Raw genomic sequence first — 19,630 nt, forward strand, 5'->3', positions numbered from 1 at the left:
CGAAGTTGCAGGGGTGGCGAATGAAGAGTGCGGGGTGGGGAAAACGGGTTATCTGAGGCCTGGTGGTTGTGCATAGAGTCAAAGAGGGCTGTGTCGGTGGAGGGAGAGGCATGTGAATAAAAGGCCCATGGCAAATAATCCAGGTTATCAGTTCAACCAAGGTCACTTTACCCTTTCTCTGGCTGAGAAGAAACATACTCTAGAGACCTTGACCCAAACCTTTGTCATTTTTTTAACTTTATGATCCTTCTCAAATATACAATTATTAATTTGTTTGTTTACAAAATAAGGCATTTAATGATGGCATTTTCATATATATGTATTATTATAATTTGTTCATATTTATCTGCCATCCCCCATTACTCTGTCCTGCCCCTCTCTCTCAGTCCGCTACTTTCCAACAGAGAGATGCCCCTTCTGCACTCATGTCATACATACAGACACATTTGGTTCTATAATACCAAACTTTTAAAAAAGTAGACAACAGTTCTGAGGTCTAAGCAGCCAGCTACCAAGACTAATGGCCTGAGTTTGGGCCCAGGACCCACACAGTGGAAGGAGAGAGCAGGTTCCCACACGTGGCTCTTTGCCTTCTACATGTGCATCACTATGCCTCAACCCCCAACTGAGAAAGGTAAAGACCTTGGAAGCTGCTTTGCAAATGAAAACTTGATTCTCTCCTGCTGCTCTCAAAACTTTCTGTCTTCTGCCACACGTGGAGCTCTGCGCCTTTAATCCCAGCTTTGATTTTCTTTTCCTTTCTAACGTAGTTTTTCCTAATTTTTCAATGAAACCTACAGAATTGTGTTTTAATTGGATCATATTAAACTTATAAATTACTTTGGGAAGAAGTGATATTCTTTTATTCTCTTTTGTGTGTGGGTGTGTGTAAATATGCATATATGTTCGTGTATGTGTGCACACGTGTATGCACTCATGTGGAGGGCAGAGGTTGGTGCCATATGTGCTCTTAGATTGTTCTCCAACTTTTTAAATTTACCCTTATGTGTATATTTCTTTGCTCACATGTGTCTCTGTGTACCACATGTGTGCCTAGTGCCTGAAGAGAATTTTAGAGGACTCTGGATTCTCTAGAACTGGAGTTATAGATGGTTTTAACTGGGAATGGGATCAAACCCAGGTCCTTGGAAAGAGCAGCCAGTGCTGTTGACTTCGCCACAGCACCAATGAATTGAGGACAGATGAGCCTGGATCCAGGCTGCTTAGTATTTCTGTCAGTCTAACACAGCTAGTGGCATCTGGCAGAGGGACCCTCAGCTGAGAAAAGGCCTCCATGAGAGTGACCTCTAGGAAAGTCTGAGGGGCAATTTCTTGATTAGTGATTGAAGTGGGAGGGCCCAGCTCACACGGGCAGTGCCACCTCAGGCCGGGTGATCCTAGGAGGTATGAGAAGGGTATCTAAGGACTGGAGAGAGGGCTCAGGGATTAACAGCACTTGTTGCTCTTGCAGAAGATTTGGGTTCTGTTGTCAGAGCCTATACGGTGGCTCAGAAGCCATGTGTGACTACAGTTTCAGAGGATCTGACCGCCTTTTCTATTCTCTACAGGCACTAAGCACCAGGCACATATAAGATATGCCTACATACATACAGGCAAACACTCACACATGTAAAATAAAAATCTATGAACGAACGAATGAATGAATGAATGAATAAAGGTAAAAGAAAGATAGCTGAGTGTGAACCCAGAGAACAAGCCAATAGTCAGCACTCCTCCATGGTAGCTGCCTTCAGGTCCCAGCCTTAAGCTCCTCCCTGATTTACTTCATGATATAAAATGAAAGACTCTTTCTCCTCAAGTTGCTTTTGGCCATAATATTTATAGAAATAGGAAGCAATCGAGGACAGCATCATGTCACTGCTAGAAAACAGGTGTGAGCCACCAGTACGATCAAGAAAAATCTGCCTATTTTGATGGCTGAAGTCCGGAAAGTCAAGTGATCATGTAATCTTTGCTGCCCATCGCCCTGTGTTCTTCAGCTTGGGTCAATGTCCTTTGGTGGGCAAGCCTCCATATTTAGTTCCTAACTATCCATGTGTGTTAGTGCACATGTATGTGTGGGTGCGTGAAGACAGAAGACAACCTTGGGTAAATTTCCTTAGGCACCATCAGCATCTCCACTCTTTCCTCATTGAGACAGTTTCCTTCACTGGCACTAGCCAAGAGGCTAGGCTGGCTGGCTTATAACCCTCAGGGTGTGTGTGTATGTGTGTGCCCTACCTAGTGCCGGGCCTACAGGTATGCTATCATGCCTTATTTGTCAAAGATTCATTATTGTTTTTCAAACTAAGAATTATGTATGTGTGTAATTACTTAGCTATATGTCCATCACGTGCATGAAACTGCTTGCAAAGGCCAGAAGAAGAGCCCACGGGACTGGAGTTTTGGAAGTTGTGAGATGACTCATATAGGTGCTGGGAACTGAACCTGGGTCTTGTGCAAGAGCACCAACCACTCTTAACCACTATGTCATTTCTCCAGCCCCTTACTTTATTTTCAAATTGTATGTATATGTGTGTCTGTGTAGTGGTTATATCAGGAGTGCTGGAGCCCACTGAGGCCAAAAGAGGGTATTGGATTCCCAGGAGCTGGAGTACAGGTTGCTGAGGGCCATCTTACATGGATACTGGCAATTGAATTTAGCTCTCCTTCAAGAGCAGTTAGCTTTTTGAGACAGGGTTTCTCTGTGTAGCCCTGGCTGTCCAGGATCTCACTAGGTAGACAAGGCTAGACTCAAACTAAGAGCTCTATCTGCCTCTAAGTCTCCAGTGCTGGGGTTAAAAGCATGCACCACCAGGCCAGCTCAGCTTTTTAAAATACAGGTTCCTGTGCTTACAACACAAGTACTATACTCACTGAGCTATCTCTGCAGTACCCCCTGCCCCCCCATTTCTCACTAACATGCTCACTTCCCTCTGTCTCTCCTCTCTTTCCTTGTGCTGAGAACCGATCAGAGGGCTCTGTGTTTACTTTGCTAGGCAAACACTATTACTGAGTTAAATTCCCAACTTCCTATTTTCAAATTTGTTTTATATTGTTTTATGTATGTGTATGTGCATCTGTGTTTCTATGTGCAGATGTGTTTCAGTGCCCATGGAGGCCAGTAGAGGGCGTCAGAGTCCCTAGAGCTGGAGTTACAGACAGGTGACTGTGAATCACTTGATGTGGGTGCTGGGAAAAGAGCTCTGGTCCTCTGCAAGAGCAGTGAGCACTCTTAACTGCTGAAGCATCTCTCCTGCACCCATTTTAAATTCATTATTTTCTCATGTTCTACAAATTACAGGTATGGAGGTAGAGACACAAACAGTGCTTCCCATACCTGCAGATGCCTGTGCGTGGGCATCAGTGTGGCGCTGGCAGACTTTAGTCAAGAATTCACTCACTTGGCGCAAGGAAAGGGCATTGTGCAGTGTTTCCAGGGGGTAGATGGTAGGTACCATGGAGCACCCTTCAAATCCTGTTGGAAAAGAGATGAGTAAAGTCAATGTTATTCCCACCAGATGCACTCCAATTGGCCAAGGAAGGACGGAGAGTCTCTGAGAGCCATCAGGAGAATCTGTGGCTTTTGGAGAATGGGGTATCCAAGGTTTCCAGGAAAAGGAACTCTTTAGAGCCCTTCAGGAAGTCTATTTACCTCATCTCCAGTTTTCCTAAAATGTCCACTGGTTCAAGCCTCCAGGTGATCGAATCACCTCTCACCCTGCCTATGGAGTCTACAGCGTCCTGTGGACTACAAGAGCACCAACACTGCTCTTGTGCTTTCTGGGGCAATAAAATAGGGATCAAGAGGCAAGGGGTTGAAACTGTAGATTTAACATGAGGCAGTGGGTCATGGAGCTCGGAAAGAACAGCAGATTTCAGGGATCATGAAAAAAAAAGAACAGATTAAGGAGAAGGGCATGGGATCCAAGGAGGGCTTCATGCAAATTTAGGATGTGGGTAGAAGGGCTAGAATGCTTGGATGCAAACTGGAGCATGCAATACATGAAGCTCAGCGGAGGAAAACCACATGCATGAACAGGGTAGGGGATGGGAGTTCTTTCTTGGTCATTTCCATCACATCAAAGCTTTTTCCTTATGCTCTACTGTAACATCCTGGGCTTGCTAGGTTTTCTCTATTCCACCAAGAAAATGAGGCAACTCTTGCCCCTCTAAAAATACCCTGTAACACAGATCTATGAGTCTCACAAAGGTAGACATCAATGGATAACCCTACTCCTGGGACTATTAGTGGAAAAACTGTTCCCCCTGAGGGATCGAGAACATGACCTAAGCACTTTCTCACCCCCAGATGGTTCTAATGCTTTTCTGGAAAGGAACTAAGAACAAGGAGGGCAGCACCATCTAGGGAAGACAGTCTTTTCTTCACCAATAAGCAAAAGTCCTGGCTCAATGTCCCCACACCAGACCATCTTTTAATCTCCAGCTTTGCTTGTCCTGATGGTTACCAGATGCCCTGTGCTTTGGCTTCCCTTATAATCTAGTGGCGGGGGGGGGGGGGGGGGGAGGAGTCTCTCGCTCATCAGAGTGCTTGGTTTTGAAGACGATGGTAGTAGAAGATTAGAAAGATAAGGACAGATTAAAAAATAAAAACAAAGCACAGATTCCAGGGCAAGAGATTACTCCTATGCTGAGTAGAGTGGGTGATATTAGGGGGAGTAAGAAAGGAGACCAGAAGGGAGATGAGCGGCCAATGCTACAGCTACCAGGCAGCCTGGCCCCAATCCCAATCAAGCAACTAATGCAAGTCACGTAACTTCAGAGACTAGAATGGCTCTCAGCCAGAAATGCAGTAAGCAAAGCGATCAGTCCCAGGCGGGGTAGTGGCGGCAGCCAGCCTGTGGCAGGGGTACCGTAGAGGCACTCGGGGTCATCCTGGCCTGAGCGCAGCCAGTTCCGGAAGAGGCGCAGGTGGTAGGAGCACTGGTGCAGGTGGTGCGCCAGCGTGGCATCCAAGGAGACTGGCCAGCCCCTTGGGCAGTCAGAGGAAAGAGTACGCAGCAGCCGGACCACAGGGTGCTGGTCATCCAGCAGCTCTGCAGGGGACAGAGGGACCACGATAGGAAGCACAAAGATAAAGAAGAGGGAGAGACAATGAGGGGCACCGACTGACACAAGCGTCACTAAGAGTGGGGAGCACATCGACCCAAGGTCAGCTAAGGAAAGAAAAATGGTCAGAGTTATGGTCCATCCCTCACTCGGAAGAAGAGTATTGGCACCACACAGTGAGACTCAGAGAAGGTATTAATGAGACCCTAAGGCTCCAGCCCCCCTTCCTCCTTGAGCACAGTTCAGCCAGTGCTTGTGGAAGTTACATCATTCTGGAAAAGGGTGAGCTTGCAATTCTGGAGCCAGGAGCCCCGCTCAGCACCTCTGATCTTACATTAAACCCTAGGGTCTGCTTTTCAGACAAATGGATTTACGAGGCTGGGAAAGAGATGAAGAGATTTCAGAGTCACTCTGAGAAGAAGGTCAAAATGATACTGGGGGCATGATGACACTAAGCTGAAAATACTCCAGAGGGCTGAGAGCTGCTGCAAGGCAACTCTAAGGCAGCCACAGACAGAACTGGTGCCAGGTGGCTGGCACAAAATGCTGGCGGAAAACCAGGAGCAGGACTCCTTTGAAACAGTACAAGGAAAAACAAAACAAAAAAAAAAATAAAAACATCAGACTCTAGTCTTTCTAATACAAATACCACTAACTATCCTTTATCTTACTCTTGTACAAATAAACTCTCAGAATATGGGGGCGAGGGTGCTGTATCCCTCTGGGACCAACAGTTGAATGATGTTATGTTTTCTTTCCACTGATGATCGCCCTCTGCTCTTTGTTTAGCTGGTGTGTGCAAGAGCTTTGACTTGGAATCCCTCAAACTTTTAGCCACTTGGCAAACTCTGTGGATGCCTGGGATTCAGCAGCAAAAGTGTTGAAGGCATTGAAAGTCATGTGATGAAGGGTTCAAGAGGAACAGCAGTGTAAGATCTTGGGGGAAATCTATGGGGTTGAAGACCTGGTGTGAGCATGAGGTCTTCTGTATCCATGGGCAAGGGCTGGATACAGAATGTCTGCACAGAAAAGGGAGAAAGGTCAAGGCAGCTGAGGAAGACTACTCAGAACTCCCAGGTCAGAACCATCTTACCTGGTGGTTCCCCAAGACTGTAGTTTCCAAAGAGCTTGGTTTTTGGATGTCAAGAGAGCACTCAACCCTTCCTGGACTAGTCCAGGGAGCCCTGACTGTACCAATGGTCACACAGCTGTGTGGGACAAATGTGTTGGGCACTCTGACATTCTGGATGACAGTGAGTTCAGCACATAGTTTAGTGATGTAACACACCTGTGTGCTGGCTGTAGTCACAGGATATGATATAGTTCATCAGGAACACAGGCAGGGATGATGTACTAGGGACTGCTCTTCCATTAAAGTATGAAGACAGCATTGCCTTATCTCTTTTCCAAAAGCCAGGTCCAGTTTTGGGGGTGTTTATTTGTTTGTCTGTTTGTTTTTTCAGCTGCTGTTGCAAAGCCAGGCATCATGCAAGGAGAAAGTAATGATGGGCAGTAGGCTGGCACACGGTTATAAAGAATCTGCCATGAGCTCTAGAATTGCTGAGTCAGTAAGGCAAGACCTTGGCCATGAGGTGGAGCTCTCATGCTGTCTTAAGGGCTAAATTCCATCAAGATGATCTTCTTTGCCAAATACAATAGCTCCAAGTTTTTATTACAACAGGTAGATCCCAGATTCTGGCCTTTGCAAGCACATTAACCTCCCAGCTCAAACACACAAAAAAGCAGGCGGCCAGAAGAAACCTGAGGACATGGGCAATGTTGTCAGAGGCCTTGGGTTGCTCTCCTGAACTATACCTGAACTGTCCAGGTCTTTCTTCCTTTCCTTCTTATGGAAAAATTAATTCTTGTTTCTTCAGCTGCTGAGTCTGCCAACCAAGGCTTCAGAGAAGTGCAGATAGCAGTTTGAGGATTTGTTTTATGAATTTGGATCTTTTCTTATGGCACCTAAGAAACTAGGAGATATGTGATTTAGCTCTTACTTCAGGCTCCCAAGCTCCTGGTTCTCTAAGTCCAAGCCCCAGGCTTGGGTGTTGGACATGAAGTTCTCCTCTGATGACTGTGCTATGTGAGGCTATATGAGTTAGCACAGACATGTTACTATGAATGGAGACTTCAGCCACAGGCAGAAGAGCAAGGCTGGAGGTGGAGACAGACTAACTAAATACAGGGTCACCAACCTAGGGAGAGACTTCAGCACATCTAGAGGATATGCATGACCTGGCCAGGCTAAAATCTAACACCCACCACTGGTAAGGCAGCTGGTGGGTGTGGGTACAGGAAATCAGAGTAATTTTACCTTCCTCTGAGAGGCTCAGCTCTCAAACAGAAGAAAACCATATCTAACAAAACTGGATTTACTTGGGGACAAGATACAACACACAGAGGAAAAAACTTCTTGCTGTGCCCCACAGAGACCATAACCCTTCATGGTGCAGTGTCCACAGACCTAGTTCTTCTGTATTCTTACAATATCACTCATTCCTAAGTTTTGCCAAGATTCTCATCTCAACTCTTCATTTCCAGCTTCTCTGAGATAGTGTTACCATAGGTACATCTGGCCTTGGGAAACTGAAAACTCAGGATCCAGAGGCTGGGGCCTCGCTCACAGGCAGAGCGTAAACAGGAATACCTGGGTTCAGTCTCAGCACCAACCAGTCAGCCAGAAAGAGAAAAGGGAAAAGAAACGGAAACGAAAGAAAGAACCATCAAGGAGTGCGCTTTCTCCTTACCTAATACCTCCCTTCCTTTCCCTTTTCTTTTCCTTTTATCCCAAAACAACCTGGGTCCCTGTTTTCTAGGCTCAGGCACTAGGTTAGTAAAACATAAAGCAGATGTCAGGAACACAAGAGCCACACAAAGGACACAGAATGGCAGGAGACGGAATATGGAGATGGTAAGTTATCTACCCAATACCAAAGCTCTTATAAGTAACTGTAGGGTTGCTCCAGAAGAAGAGCACACCCATCGACCCCATCAAAAGAGCTGAAGAATAAACGAGCAAGGTCAAAATTACACAAACTGAGACATCAGGGAGAGAAGAAATGAGCCCAGGCTAGGTAATGCTATTCTCATCTAAGAAGGAGAACCTAGTCTGTCTGCAAGCACTCTAACAGGTATGTGATAGGAAAGGGAGAGTCATAACTCATGTTTTGGTGCTGATGCTGACAAAAGTGATATAATGATGATGGTGGTGATTATGGAAATCAGACCCTGAGTTGCCACAGGGATAGGTCAGCCTATCCAGCTTATAAGCCTTATGGCTAAGGCTGTCACAAAGGAAATGCCCCAGGAGGGACACTTAGTGAGGGGCTCATTCAGAGAAAGCAGGGTGTCAATATAGTGGAAGGAGAGGCAAAGTCAGTGTCGGAACTCAGGGTGAAGTGTCTGGAGGTGACATGAGGAGGAGGGATGATGCTGAGTCAGAAGCAAACGTACCGTTAGTCGGATGCTTTGCAAACGACACAGAAAATCGTTTTACGGCCGGGACAAACAAGAGCTCTGGGGAGAAAAGACATCACGGGGATTATACCCACCCCTGTGCCACCCTCGGCTTTGGAACCTGCCCACTGTGTACTTGGTTCTTTACCTCGTCCTGTAATCTGGTCCCACCCCAGTCCCTCGGATCCTGACAACATTCACTTCTTCCTCTGCTGTAATCTCTCAGCAGCTGGTGTCACTGCTGTCCCACCAACAACTCTATTTCACCACCGTGTTCTCCTCCTAGCCATGTGGAAGTAAAGTCTGTGTAGAAACTTCCCTCCCTTCCCCCAGTGTCCTTCCATGTCATCTTTTCACCTTAGCTGAGCGACTGACCGCTACATCCCTAACCCTGATTCCCTGAAATTTAACCAAGACTCCACTGCACTCCTCCTGACCATGGATCATCCTCTCAGTCCTCACCCCTACAGGCCAGAATCCAGGAAAGAGTACAAACTGATGCAGCCAGGCTGTGTGGGGGAGATTATGAAGGGAGAAACATAAGTAAGTAGTCTTTGTATGGTGAGAGGGAATGCAAATGGAGGAGTGGAGGGGGTCCTGGCTCCTTCTCCCGTGTATTATCCATGAAGAAAGCTTGGCATAAGGTCACTGCCAGTACCATCTTAAGCATGGAGAGTCTGGAGCTCTATGCTTGCTGGGGGATACGTTTAAAAAGAGAGAGAAAGAGAGAAAAAGAGAGAACTGCCCCCCAAAACCACCCACATACCATCTCGGTGCTTTAGACCGGCAGGCGGGAGCTTTTTGCCATGGGTGCGGGCGTAGTCCTGAAGATTCGGAGCACTGGAGGAGCCGCCCAGCACTGTGGTGCTGAACAGCCCTGTGCACTGTGAGCCTGCAAGGCCAGGAGCACATTAGTAGCCACACAAAGCTGCATTCACAACACCCAAGTCCACTGTACAACATTAAGACACACACAGCCACTCAGCGCCACCACAAAGCGGCTATTCCAAGTAACACAAAGTGTTCACTACTGTCCATAGCCACACCAGGCAAGCAAGGAAGCAAACCTCCAGAATATCCACATGGCAGAGACAAAAGGCCACTGCAAAACTGGTTAGTCCGATTAGGTACTCAAAGCTACTGGGGGAGACTGTGCTTCCCAGGTGGCTCTCTGATAAAAGAACATAGGCCAGTCTCCCTAAACTTTTACACACTTTGTATGAGAGGAGGTGTATGTCATGGCAGGCCCTGGAGGTCAGAGGACAACTTGCTGTAATCAGTCCTCTCCATCCCCCATGAAGGCCCCGGAATTAAACTCAGGTCATCAAGTTTAGCAGCAAGTGAGTTCCATTATCGCTGAATCACCTCGCAGGCCCATGTTTCCCTAAACTTAAATGGGTGTCCTTCACTCTGAACAGAAGGTTTGAGAGACCTAGAAATCTAGCCCCTTATAGGTCTGAAAGGGAAAGGCTCTCACTGAAGCTAGAGGCTGGGTTTTCAGTGCTTGGCTGGCATACAATTTCAAGTTCTTCATCCAACGCCCACATCCTCCAGGGATTTTTTTTCCACTTACTAGTTTGAGCCTTGCACTTTTTCTTTTTTTAAGGTTTATTTATTTTATTTACATGTGTACACTGTCACTGTCTTCAGACACACCGGAAGAGAGCATTGGATCCCCATTACAGATGGCTGTGAGCCACCATATGGGAACCGAACTCAGGACCTCTGGAAGAGCAGTCAGTGCTCTTAACCGCTGAGTCATCTCTCCAGACCCGAGGCTTGTACTTTAAAAGCCAAAAGGGACTCAGAGACCATCTAGTGTAACTTTCTCGTTTTATATACTTCTCGTGAAGAAACAGATCCAAAAGGGTCTGTCTCCTTTGCTCAGGGTCATAGTATGGGAGCTAAGGGGGACAGGAATCTAGATCTCTCCAAGGACTAACCGTGTTTGTTAGAAAAGAGGGTTTGTTTTTTTTTTTTTTTTTTTGTTTTTGTTTTTGTTTTTGTTTTTGTTTTCACAGAGAAACAGCATAGATTCTGAAATCAAGATGGACACAAATCAGAAGATAGATGAAAAGTCAGTTGCTTATAAAGTAGGGTGTGCATGCCAATTATGTGCTAAGCACCCTAATTAAGACCGAGAGTAGGAAACAACAAAAGAATGCTTCCCCCCCTCCCCCCCGCTCTGAAAAGTTTACTGTCTTGCAAGCTCTGTGATCAAACCCAGCTGCTCACACGTGTAAGTTCAGGGAGAGCAAAAAGAGGTGCCAATCTGAGGAATAGATGAAACTGGAAGGACCTCTGTGAGTCAGGTCAGTTCCTCTCCCCACTGTGATGGAGAGCAGGGCTGGACTCGCCATCCTCCATCTCCAGCCTTTGAGGACAGGGAAGTCACAGGACTGATATTTAGGAGTCAGGGTGCGCACCCTTAATCCCAGGACTCAGGAGGCAGAGGCAGGCATATCTCTGTGAGTTTGAGGCCAGCCTGGTCTACAAAGTGAGTTCTAGGGCAGCAAGGGTTATGTAGAAAGGCTGTCTCAAAAAAAACAAAGACCAAAAGAAGGCTGAATTCAGATTCTTGGGATATGATCTTCTACTTCCAAATCCATCATAACCAAGACCCTGGGCTTGGCAGGGGAGATCACATTCATATTCAGACTGGAGAAGAGGATAGTTTTCCCAGAGCCTACAAAGAAGACCAGGGTCCCAGTATTTCAGAGCTGTAAGAAAAATCAGAAAGCTTGGTGGAAAACAATTTTCTACCTTGGAACTCAGGACCTCTCTGCAGCAACATCTTCCAACTTTCATGCCAAATCAGGCTTAAGGGAGAGGGGACACATTGCCCAAGATGTCTGCTTGTCTTTAGAGAGAACTTAAGCTCTATCCCAGACCACACCAAGCTGTCGTGCGTCCATTTACTTCCTCTACTGAGTAATTCTGTGGTACATTCATGCCAGTATACCTCAGAGGCAGTCTTTCCACCACCATCTGTCACAAGGCCTGTGCGTCCCTAGCTCTGCCTTCTTCAGTTTGCTTTTGAGATAGGAGTCTTCCTATGTTGTCCATGTAGCTAGATTTGGTCTATAGGCACATGCCACTGTCCTGTATATGCAGCTTCCTGTGCCTTATGCTTCCTCCTCTTCCTCCTCTTGATCTTCTCCTTTATTTGTTTTATTTGTTTTATTTTGTTTGAGACAGCGTCTCACTGTGCAGCCTTGGCTGACCTAGAATTCATAACTGGCCTAGAACTCATTACGTAGATCAGGCAGGCCTGAAACTCCTAGAGATCTACCTACCTCTGCCTCCAAACCACCCAAGTGCTAGGATTAAAACTGTGCACTACCATGCCTGGCTCCTGTACCTTATTCTTTTTTTTTTTTTTTTTTCGGAGCTGGGGACCGAACCCAGGGCCTTGTGCTTGCTAGGCAAGCACTCTACCACTGACTGAGCTAAATCCCCAACCCCTTTGTACCTTATTCTTGATATAACTCCCACTTGCACACGTATCTACTTTCTAACATACCTGAAATCTAATCTTTACTGGGTCTTTCTGTTTCTTGGTGTTTTGGACAAGATCATGTGTACTAGGGTTTCTATATCACAGACCTGCACAGTTGCCATTTAATCCTCATGCCCCAAACCAACAACTCAGTTCAGGATTCTAGAAGGCAATTGGTACCTATACAATTATCTTGGAAAGTTACCAAAACATTTCTCCTCTAGTTCAAATGTTAACCATTTTGGATGAAAAATCAAGCAGCAAGAACAAAAGTAACAGAAAAATTAGAGGATTTAAATTGAAAGAATAGGACAAAATTTTAAAAATGAGCCAGGAGAACCAGTTCAAACCCCACACGGTCATCTCTGGCTTCCAATTAGTCCAGTTCAGAGATGGCCTGCCTCAAGGACTACCCCTTCCAAAGAATACTGTACCCTGAGCTTGGTGCCTCCTCAAGTGTCCTTAGAAAAGGTTGGATGATGTTCTCCACCCCTTTCCAGGATTCAAAAAAATCAAGAGACTTTCCCTCAAAGCCTCGAGAAGCCTCTGCCTCTACACCCGTCTCAGATTGGTGTCCCTCAAGCTTCCGGAAGGAAAGGAAAACGTTACAGGATTAGAAAAGCAGGGAGTGAAAACCAGGCTTCAGAGGAAGACATGGCACAAGGTCTCATATGAACATAAGACAATGGTGGGTCACAAATACCTCCAGTTATACCTCTGTCATTGATAACTCTGAAGGGTCAGAGCCTCCATGGTCCCTTAAAGTCTGGGCTACACTGGAGGACAGATAAGGAGTGAGAAGGGGAGCCAGGAAACACCCGTCACAGGGGAAATGGGGTCTGGTGGAGAAAGTCAGAAGGCAAACACTCTTCTGGGATGAGAACCATCATCAGGGATGCGTGTTCACATCCAACTATGACTTCTCCACGTCATCCTCCCTTCCCACATTTGCTAGTGCCCCCGACTGGATGGGATGGTCCCAGTTCCGTAGTGAAGATTTCCCACACTAAAACTCTGGATAACAGACAGATAGCCTTCTCCAACAATAGTGAGAGATGTTGGAAAACCTACCTAGGCCGCTCTGTTTCATCTCTGTTGGTGGCCGTGAAGATGAAAACAGCCGATAGCCACCAGGTCTTGAAGACGAAGTTTCAGACAGCACCTGGAGAAAAAGGATACTAGGTTAATCGATCATTTTGTCATCTCAAAGTATAGAACCCAGGCTCTGAATTCTTGCCCCTATGAAGCCAAGCAGTATCAAAAAGATTAGATGAGCCAAAGGATTTTTATGGTGGGAGAGGAGTAAGACAGGAGGAGAGTGCACAGTGCAGAGGTGAACAGTCCGGGGAGTCTATCTATGTTAGAAGGCACGTCTATTGCCAAGACTGCTCTCAAAGCCTTCCCACCCCACCCGAGTCTGAGAAACCCTGACCCAAACACTCGTCGTCCTCAGCAGAGGAGGTTCTTCCGTCTTACCTGTTCCTTCCCAGGACTCAGAAAGGCAACCACAGTGACCCAGCCACGAAGAAAGTATGGGCTGCCCTCTCAGCTTCTTACTTAAGCCAAGAAGCCTCCCCTCCAACCAATTCATTCCTCAACACATGAAACTGTTTTGTTGTTGTTGTTGCTGTTGTTGTGTTTTGTCTTGTTTTTTAAATACCCATGAGGGCCAATCACACAACCCCCAAGCATACACACATCCCACCTAGGCAATCAGTCAGTTTGCCTAGATCCCAAAAAGCAAAGACAGAAGGCAGAAAAGGAAGGCAAGTCAGGAAGAGAGAGACACCTGTGTGCAGGAAGCCAGGTGAGTGGTGGACACAGCCCGGGGCTGTAGACTGATGGCTGGGGAAAGCCTGGGGAGGTCTCCTGACCTCCTGCGGCGCCGTCCCCTCAAGGGGATCAGGTCCAGGTTCCCTGTGCACTGCATGTTCATGACCTGCAATCAGACCGGGTGGAAAGCCGGTCAAGGCTTCTTTAGCCTCATGCCCCAAAGCCCCAGTGCCCACAGGGCAGAGCCAGTCAGAGAGTCGGTGAGGATGGGCAGCCAGCACAGCTGCTATAAAGGTCATATAATCTAAAACAGTTCAAAAGATATGAGATGACAAGAGAAGGCTGAGATGCCATTGATGAGGAAAAGACAGTCCAAGGCCTACAGAGCAAGGAGAGAAAGGATTAATATGAGAAGGCTAAGTGAGGAACAGATCCTGGGTAGCCATCCTGAATGAACAAGGATCTAACCACATCAATAACTCAAAGGAAAGTGTGATTACAACAGAATCATAGGTGGGGCTGGTGGCTCCGCCCTGTGAGTCCAGCTACTTGGAGGATAAGGCAAGAGGACCACCAATCAAACCTGTGTGTGTTACAGAGTAAATTCAAAGTCAGCCCTGGTAATTTAGCAAGACCCAGTCTCAAAATTAAAAATAATAGAAAGATCTCTGGATGCTGCCCAGTAGAACACTTGCCTGGCATGTGTGAGGCTCTAGGTTCAATCCCCAATACCACAAAGAAAAAAGTGAAGGAAGCTTCCAGAAGACAATCCCAGCAAGCCTGAGAGAGGACGTCAAAGAGTTTTCCTTTGTTTATGACCATGGTGCCGACATAGGATGACAAAGGGACAGCCCTGGGACAGACAATTACATACCATTTGATGTACTGCATATAAGTGATGGCATGTACAGAGAACTGGATACCAAGTTACACTTGCACCTCAGAGAGAAACTAAGGCGCATCTCTCCTAAAGAAACTACATGGTCACAGTATCAATCCCATCCTAAAATAATCAGGAAGTAAAGGATAATTCTGGATAAGAGATAGTTCATTTTCTTGGGTTTCTCCAAAAATCTTAAGTATAAACCTCTTTAATATATGAAAGCTTGTTATAGATTCTTTCCCTAGAACAGAAAACCAACTCCCGTAAGACAGAGACCTGTAAAGAGCCAGGTGAAAGGACCCATGAGTCCAGAGCAAAGTCTCTGAGATAGGGGTAAGTCATGGTGTCAAGAGGAATGTCACTGAGGAAACTAAAGGAAGCAGCACTGGCCCAGAGGAGACGATGTTGGGGTAGTGAAGAGACGCAATGGCATCAACACACGTTCTGCCCTTGGGGTTAGAAAACCAGAAGCAGGATTTGGGACAAAGTCTAAAAACAGAACAGCCAGATAAGCTTCCTCATTAGGAGAGACACACAGAACTCTAGATGATCAACTGTCCTTCTGACACGGCACTATAGATGAGTCTAGTGCCATAAGGTGCCAGAAACCTTCTCATGCCTGGAACAAATAGAAGGAGAGGGCCTGGTCTCTAATATCAATCTCAGGTTCTATAGTTACTGTAATGCATCTATAGGGTAGATACTACTCATATTGTATAAACGGAGAAACACGTGATGCTTGAGAAGCTACCTGGACAAGGTCACACAGTTTCTGGGTATCAAACAATGATGTCAGCCCACAGTTCAAACTGTATTTTATCTTAAAATCCTTTTCTCTGAGGTTCTGCTGCCTGGCAATTCTTTATCACAAGTAGTAACCAGCTTGAAGAAGGTTCTACTGGGAACCAGCTGTGGAAGAAATATTTGATAAATATAAAAGCACTCCTGGGGGACTCTGTTTCGGGACTCAGGAAGATTCAGAAGAAATAAGGCTATTCTCCTGTGAGCATCTGTCCCCCATCAGCGTCTTATCCATGTCATTACCTCCATGGAGCCAGCTTTTCGATTACGAATGAGGGGTGATCTCCTCGGGAGGCCAGTGCCCTCAACAGGCTGGGGTGAGGTCTGCAGGGCTCGGTCTGGCTCATCTGACGGCTTTGCTGGGCATAGGTTCTCTATGCTGCCTGGATCTGTTTTCATCTCCTCGTTCTGTTTAACAATAGACAAATGAAGAGGCATTGATGATTTCCGTCTTCCTAATATCAAATTCTAAACCACCCTGGATTATTTTCCAGTTTCCCACCACCTGGTCCCTAAATCCTACAGCCCCAAATTCCACCCTCTGGCCCACCTCAGAAGAGGCTGGACGGAATCCACAGCCGGCTGGGGCACTGCCTTCCTCAACTCCTTTCACACCAGGGCTGAAATGTAGCTCCACATGGAACCGCTCCTCTGACAAGGGGTCCTATAAGGTATCACCATATGGAGGGTAATTGGAAGAGTCCGGATGTGGGGACAGAAGATGAGGTGAGAACACCAGAGAGGAATTCATAGGATACAACCATACAAGGAAACCCGGGACTGAGGCTTCAGGGTGCTGCCCTCAGTCTGCAGTCTGCAGCTGATCTTTTACAGTAGCTTGCCCCACCTCCAGTTCTAAAATCCTTCCCTTCCATTTCTCCCAATAACAGTTAGCTATGGTACAAACAGCAGAACTTTAGAGATGTCTTTGCTAAGACCGACACAGAAGGCATACGTACGTAAACACACACACACACACACACACACACACACACACACACACACACACATATGACTCATAAAACAGGGCTGGAGAGATGGTTAAGAGCACTGACTGCTCTTCCAGAGGTCCTGAGTTCAAATCCCAGCAACCACATGGTGGCTCACAGCCATCTGTAAAAGGGATCCGATGCCCTCTTCTGGTCTAAAGACAGCTACAGTGTACTTGGATACATAAAATAAATAAATCTTTAAAAACAAAACAAAACAAAACAAAAGACTCATAAAACATTGTCCCACATTCCATACTCTCCAGATCCCACAGCCCAGTTCTAGGTTGTTGCTTTTGTTCAGCATCATCCCCAACCATGGGTTCTGTCCCAGCAGCCCCTTCCAGATGCTCTGTGTCCCAGCAGCCCCTTCCAGATGCTCTGTGTCCCAGCAGCCCCTTCCAGATGCTCTGTGTCCCAGCAGCCCCTTCTACATGCTCTGTGTCCCTGCAGCCCCTTCTACATGCTCTGTGTCCCAGCAACCCCTTCTACATGCTCTGGGCCATGCTGCACCTACACACTGCATCTAGCCGGAGTCTATACATTCTTTTTTTTCCTGCTTTAGTTTTTGAGACAGGGTTTCTCTGTACAGCCCTGGATGTCTTGGAACTCACTCTGTGGACCAGGCTAAACTTGAACTCAGACATCTGCCTGCCTCTGCTTCCTGAGTGCTGGGATTAAAAGCATATGCCACTCAACACAAATTCTTTCTTTAAGATGATAAACTTATTGATTACACTGCAAAGAGAGTAACAGATATGCAGTAGAAGAAAAACTACTACCCACAATTTATAAATATCTAAGAAAAAATAACTTTTTGTGGGGTAGCTCAGCAGGTAAAGGTGTTTGTCACTAATCCTAATGATTTGAGTTTGATCGCAAGGAACCAGGCGGTGAAGAAGAGAGTCAACTCCTGCAAGTCGCTCTCTGATCTCTGTACATGTACAGTAGCATGTGCACACCTGCACACCCACATGCACACACACACATGCACACACACACACACGCATTCATGAACACACACTAAATGTTAAAAAAAAACAGTAAGTTGCTTTTTAATGAAAGAAGAAAGAAGGGCCCTTTCCACGGCCCACCCAGCTTGCTCCTCACCCGTGTGTTGTCCTCATAAAGCATGATAACAATCTGGGTCATGTAGTTGAGCTCTGAGATGGCACTAAGATACGCCAAAGCTCGCTGCCACTGTGCATCCTTGGTCTCCTACCAAACACAAACAAAAGTAAGCCAGCACCCAAAGACAAGTCAGAGGAGCGGGCAGGGCATGGAGGAGAACTGCAAAAGTTCACAGGAAAAGGGAGCACAGGAAGGACAGCCGATGGTTGCTGGACAAAAACAAACAAAAACAACCAAATGAACAAACAAAAAATTGTTCCCAGGTCTAAGGAAAGAGGATGCTTACATCGAGAAGTCCCCCATAACGGAAGACACTGAGTAGGGAGTGAACATGGCTCTCACTGGTGAAATAGAGCCGAGTTCGAACATGGCGGCCTGGAGAGAGCACTCCACGCGAGTACCTGATATCAAAGTTAAACAGGACAGTTAGATAACCCTTTCCCAGCCTTCCTTCCTCCCACCCAAAGACGTCTCTCTTCTCCATCCCAGATCCTTTCTCCTTCTTGCCTCCCCCACCTGTCTCAGCCCTGACTCCCCTTCCCCAGGGCTCCCAACATGACCTCCCATCTTCCTGCCCTCCCTCCAGCCTCCTCCCAACCTCCGTCCCTCACAGGGGGTGCAGCTTGTTGACAGACTCATCCTCGTGAGTTCTCTGCAGGTCAAGTAGGATTTTCCGCAGCAGTGGAAGGCAGAAGCCCACAGCGATTTCCACTTTCTCTTCTCTACTGATGCCGTATTCCTAAAGGTCACAGGACAGGAGTGAGAAGCTTGGTGACATCTGTTGCCCTCAGGTCTGGAGTATCTCCTGTCTGTCACATCCCCTCCAGAAGTCTCCTCAGTCAGTCTTGATGAGCCAGACTAGCCCTGGGGACTCTAGGTACTCTGCTCCTTCTCCAAGCTTCCTTTCTAATTTTCTCTGTCCTTCCCTCGTGTTATTCCCACCATACTAGATCCTTGTACAAGACACACCTGGGGAATGACCACATCGGCCAGAGCTTTTGAAAGACGTAGCAACTCGGCTGTGCCTTGAAGTCCCAGACTCCCATTGTGTTGTACATCATACTTGACACAGTCATAGATGTCGGGGATCTTACTGATATCATAGCGCCCGCTCTTTTGTCGAAAGTCACGCTCTAGTTTGCTCCAACGCTGTAGCATTAGCTCTAGTGTTTCACTGTGGTAGAGCTGCAGGTCTGAGAAGGTACACAGTAAAACAGAGCTGGATTTGGCTTCCAACAAAAGACTCCCGACAACTCTGGAGTAGAACCAGAGGGGTCGGGAGTCCGTGAGAAATGTGTCCATGCCTGAGACTTAGAGGGCAGTCAGTAGTATTCATACCAACCTACAGAGCTGGGGTCCTGCATCCGTTCCCGAATTTGGTGGGTAAGGTTTTCAATCAGGGCAAATACCTGATCACAGACTTTCACAGGATTCTGGATTACAGACATGGAGTTGAGCAGAGAAGTACTTCCAGTCGGAGCCAGCTGTGAGGAACACAGTTAAGAAGACTAGGCTCAGTGGCAATTCCCCAGACTTTGGCTTACTACAAAGAAACTGGCTGCAGTGCAGCTCTGCCTGTTGGCTCACTTCAGAGTGCTCTTATGTTCCTGGGCACCCTGGCAGCTACAGGCCTTCAGATGAAGAGACTGCTCAGACAATCGATCATCTACACAAGGCCCATCTTTAAAGTTTCTGAATCCAGAGAAGTTAAAGTATACTTGTACTTCACTTGGAGAGCACAGCATATGCTTGGGAAATGCTGGTAAATGAAGGCAGCCCAGGTTCCTTACAACCTCTGTGGAATGTTCTGATGAGAAACAGACGCTGCTGCTGCAGCTGACCTGGTTCCAACTCAAGGGTCTCAAGGGATTTTTGGTTTGCTCATTTTGTTTTTGAGACAAGAACTCACTATGTAGCCTTGGCTAGCCTGAAACTTACTATGTTGAAGGCTGGCCTCAAATTCACAGAAATCTACCTCTTTCCAAGAACTTGGATGAAAGGTATCTGCAATTTCTAACTCAAGCT

The 19,630-nt window shown here is 46.7% G+C and overlaps 1 protein-coding gene across 24 annotated transcripts in view; it reads right to left on the reverse strand.

Moving 5' to 3' along the window:
* Window positions 1-19,630, reverse strand: part of Ppip5k1 (diphosphoinositol pentakisphosphate kinase 1) — a 43,552-nt gene that overhangs the window by 6,119 nt on the left and 17,803 nt on the right. For 5 of the 24 annotated variants that reach the window (XM_006234838.5, XM_006234840.5, XM_039104957.2 and 2 more), the window contains 14 exons: window positions 18,948-19,089; window positions 18,575-18,798; window positions 18,217-18,344; window positions 17,892-18,006; window positions 17,585-17,692; window positions 16,036-16,149; window positions 15,729-15,893; window positions 13,818-13,967; window positions 13,100-13,190; window positions 9,296-9,421; window positions 8,527-8,589; window positions 4,875-5,057; window positions 3,341-3,478; window positions 1-88 (listed from right to left, as the gene is read on the reverse strand). The exon at window positions 1-88 is cut by the window's left edge and continues 26 nt beyond it. In XM_006234838.5, the coding sequence (XP_006234900.1) occupies window positions 1-88; window positions 3,341-3,478; window positions 4,875-5,057; window positions 8,527-8,589; window positions 9,296-9,421; window positions 13,100-13,190; window positions 13,818-13,967; window positions 15,729-15,893; window positions 16,036-16,149; window positions 17,585-17,692; window positions 17,892-18,006; window positions 18,217-18,344; window positions 18,575-18,798; window positions 18,948-19,089 (1,835 nt within the window). Of the gene's footprint in view, window positions 89-3,340; window positions 3,479-4,874; window positions 5,058-8,526; window positions 8,590-9,295; window positions 9,422-10,119; window positions 12,805-13,099; window positions 13,191-13,817; window positions 13,968-13,995; window positions 15,594-15,728; window positions 15,894-16,035; window positions 16,150-17,584; window positions 17,693-17,891; window positions 18,007-18,203; window positions 18,345-18,574; window positions 18,799-18,947; window positions 19,090-19,630 lie in introns of those variants that run through there. The other 19 variants (XM_063283727.1, XM_063283732.1, XM_063283719.1 and 16 more) reach the window with 18 other exon arrangements.

This window comes from Rattus norvegicus, chromosome 3 (genome assembly GCF_036323735.1).
Source record: "Rattus norvegicus strain BN/NHsdMcwi chromosome 3, GRCr8, whole genome shotgun sequence".
Taxonomy (NCBI): Eukaryota; Metazoa; Chordata; class Mammalia; order Rodentia; family Muridae; genus Rattus; species Rattus norvegicus.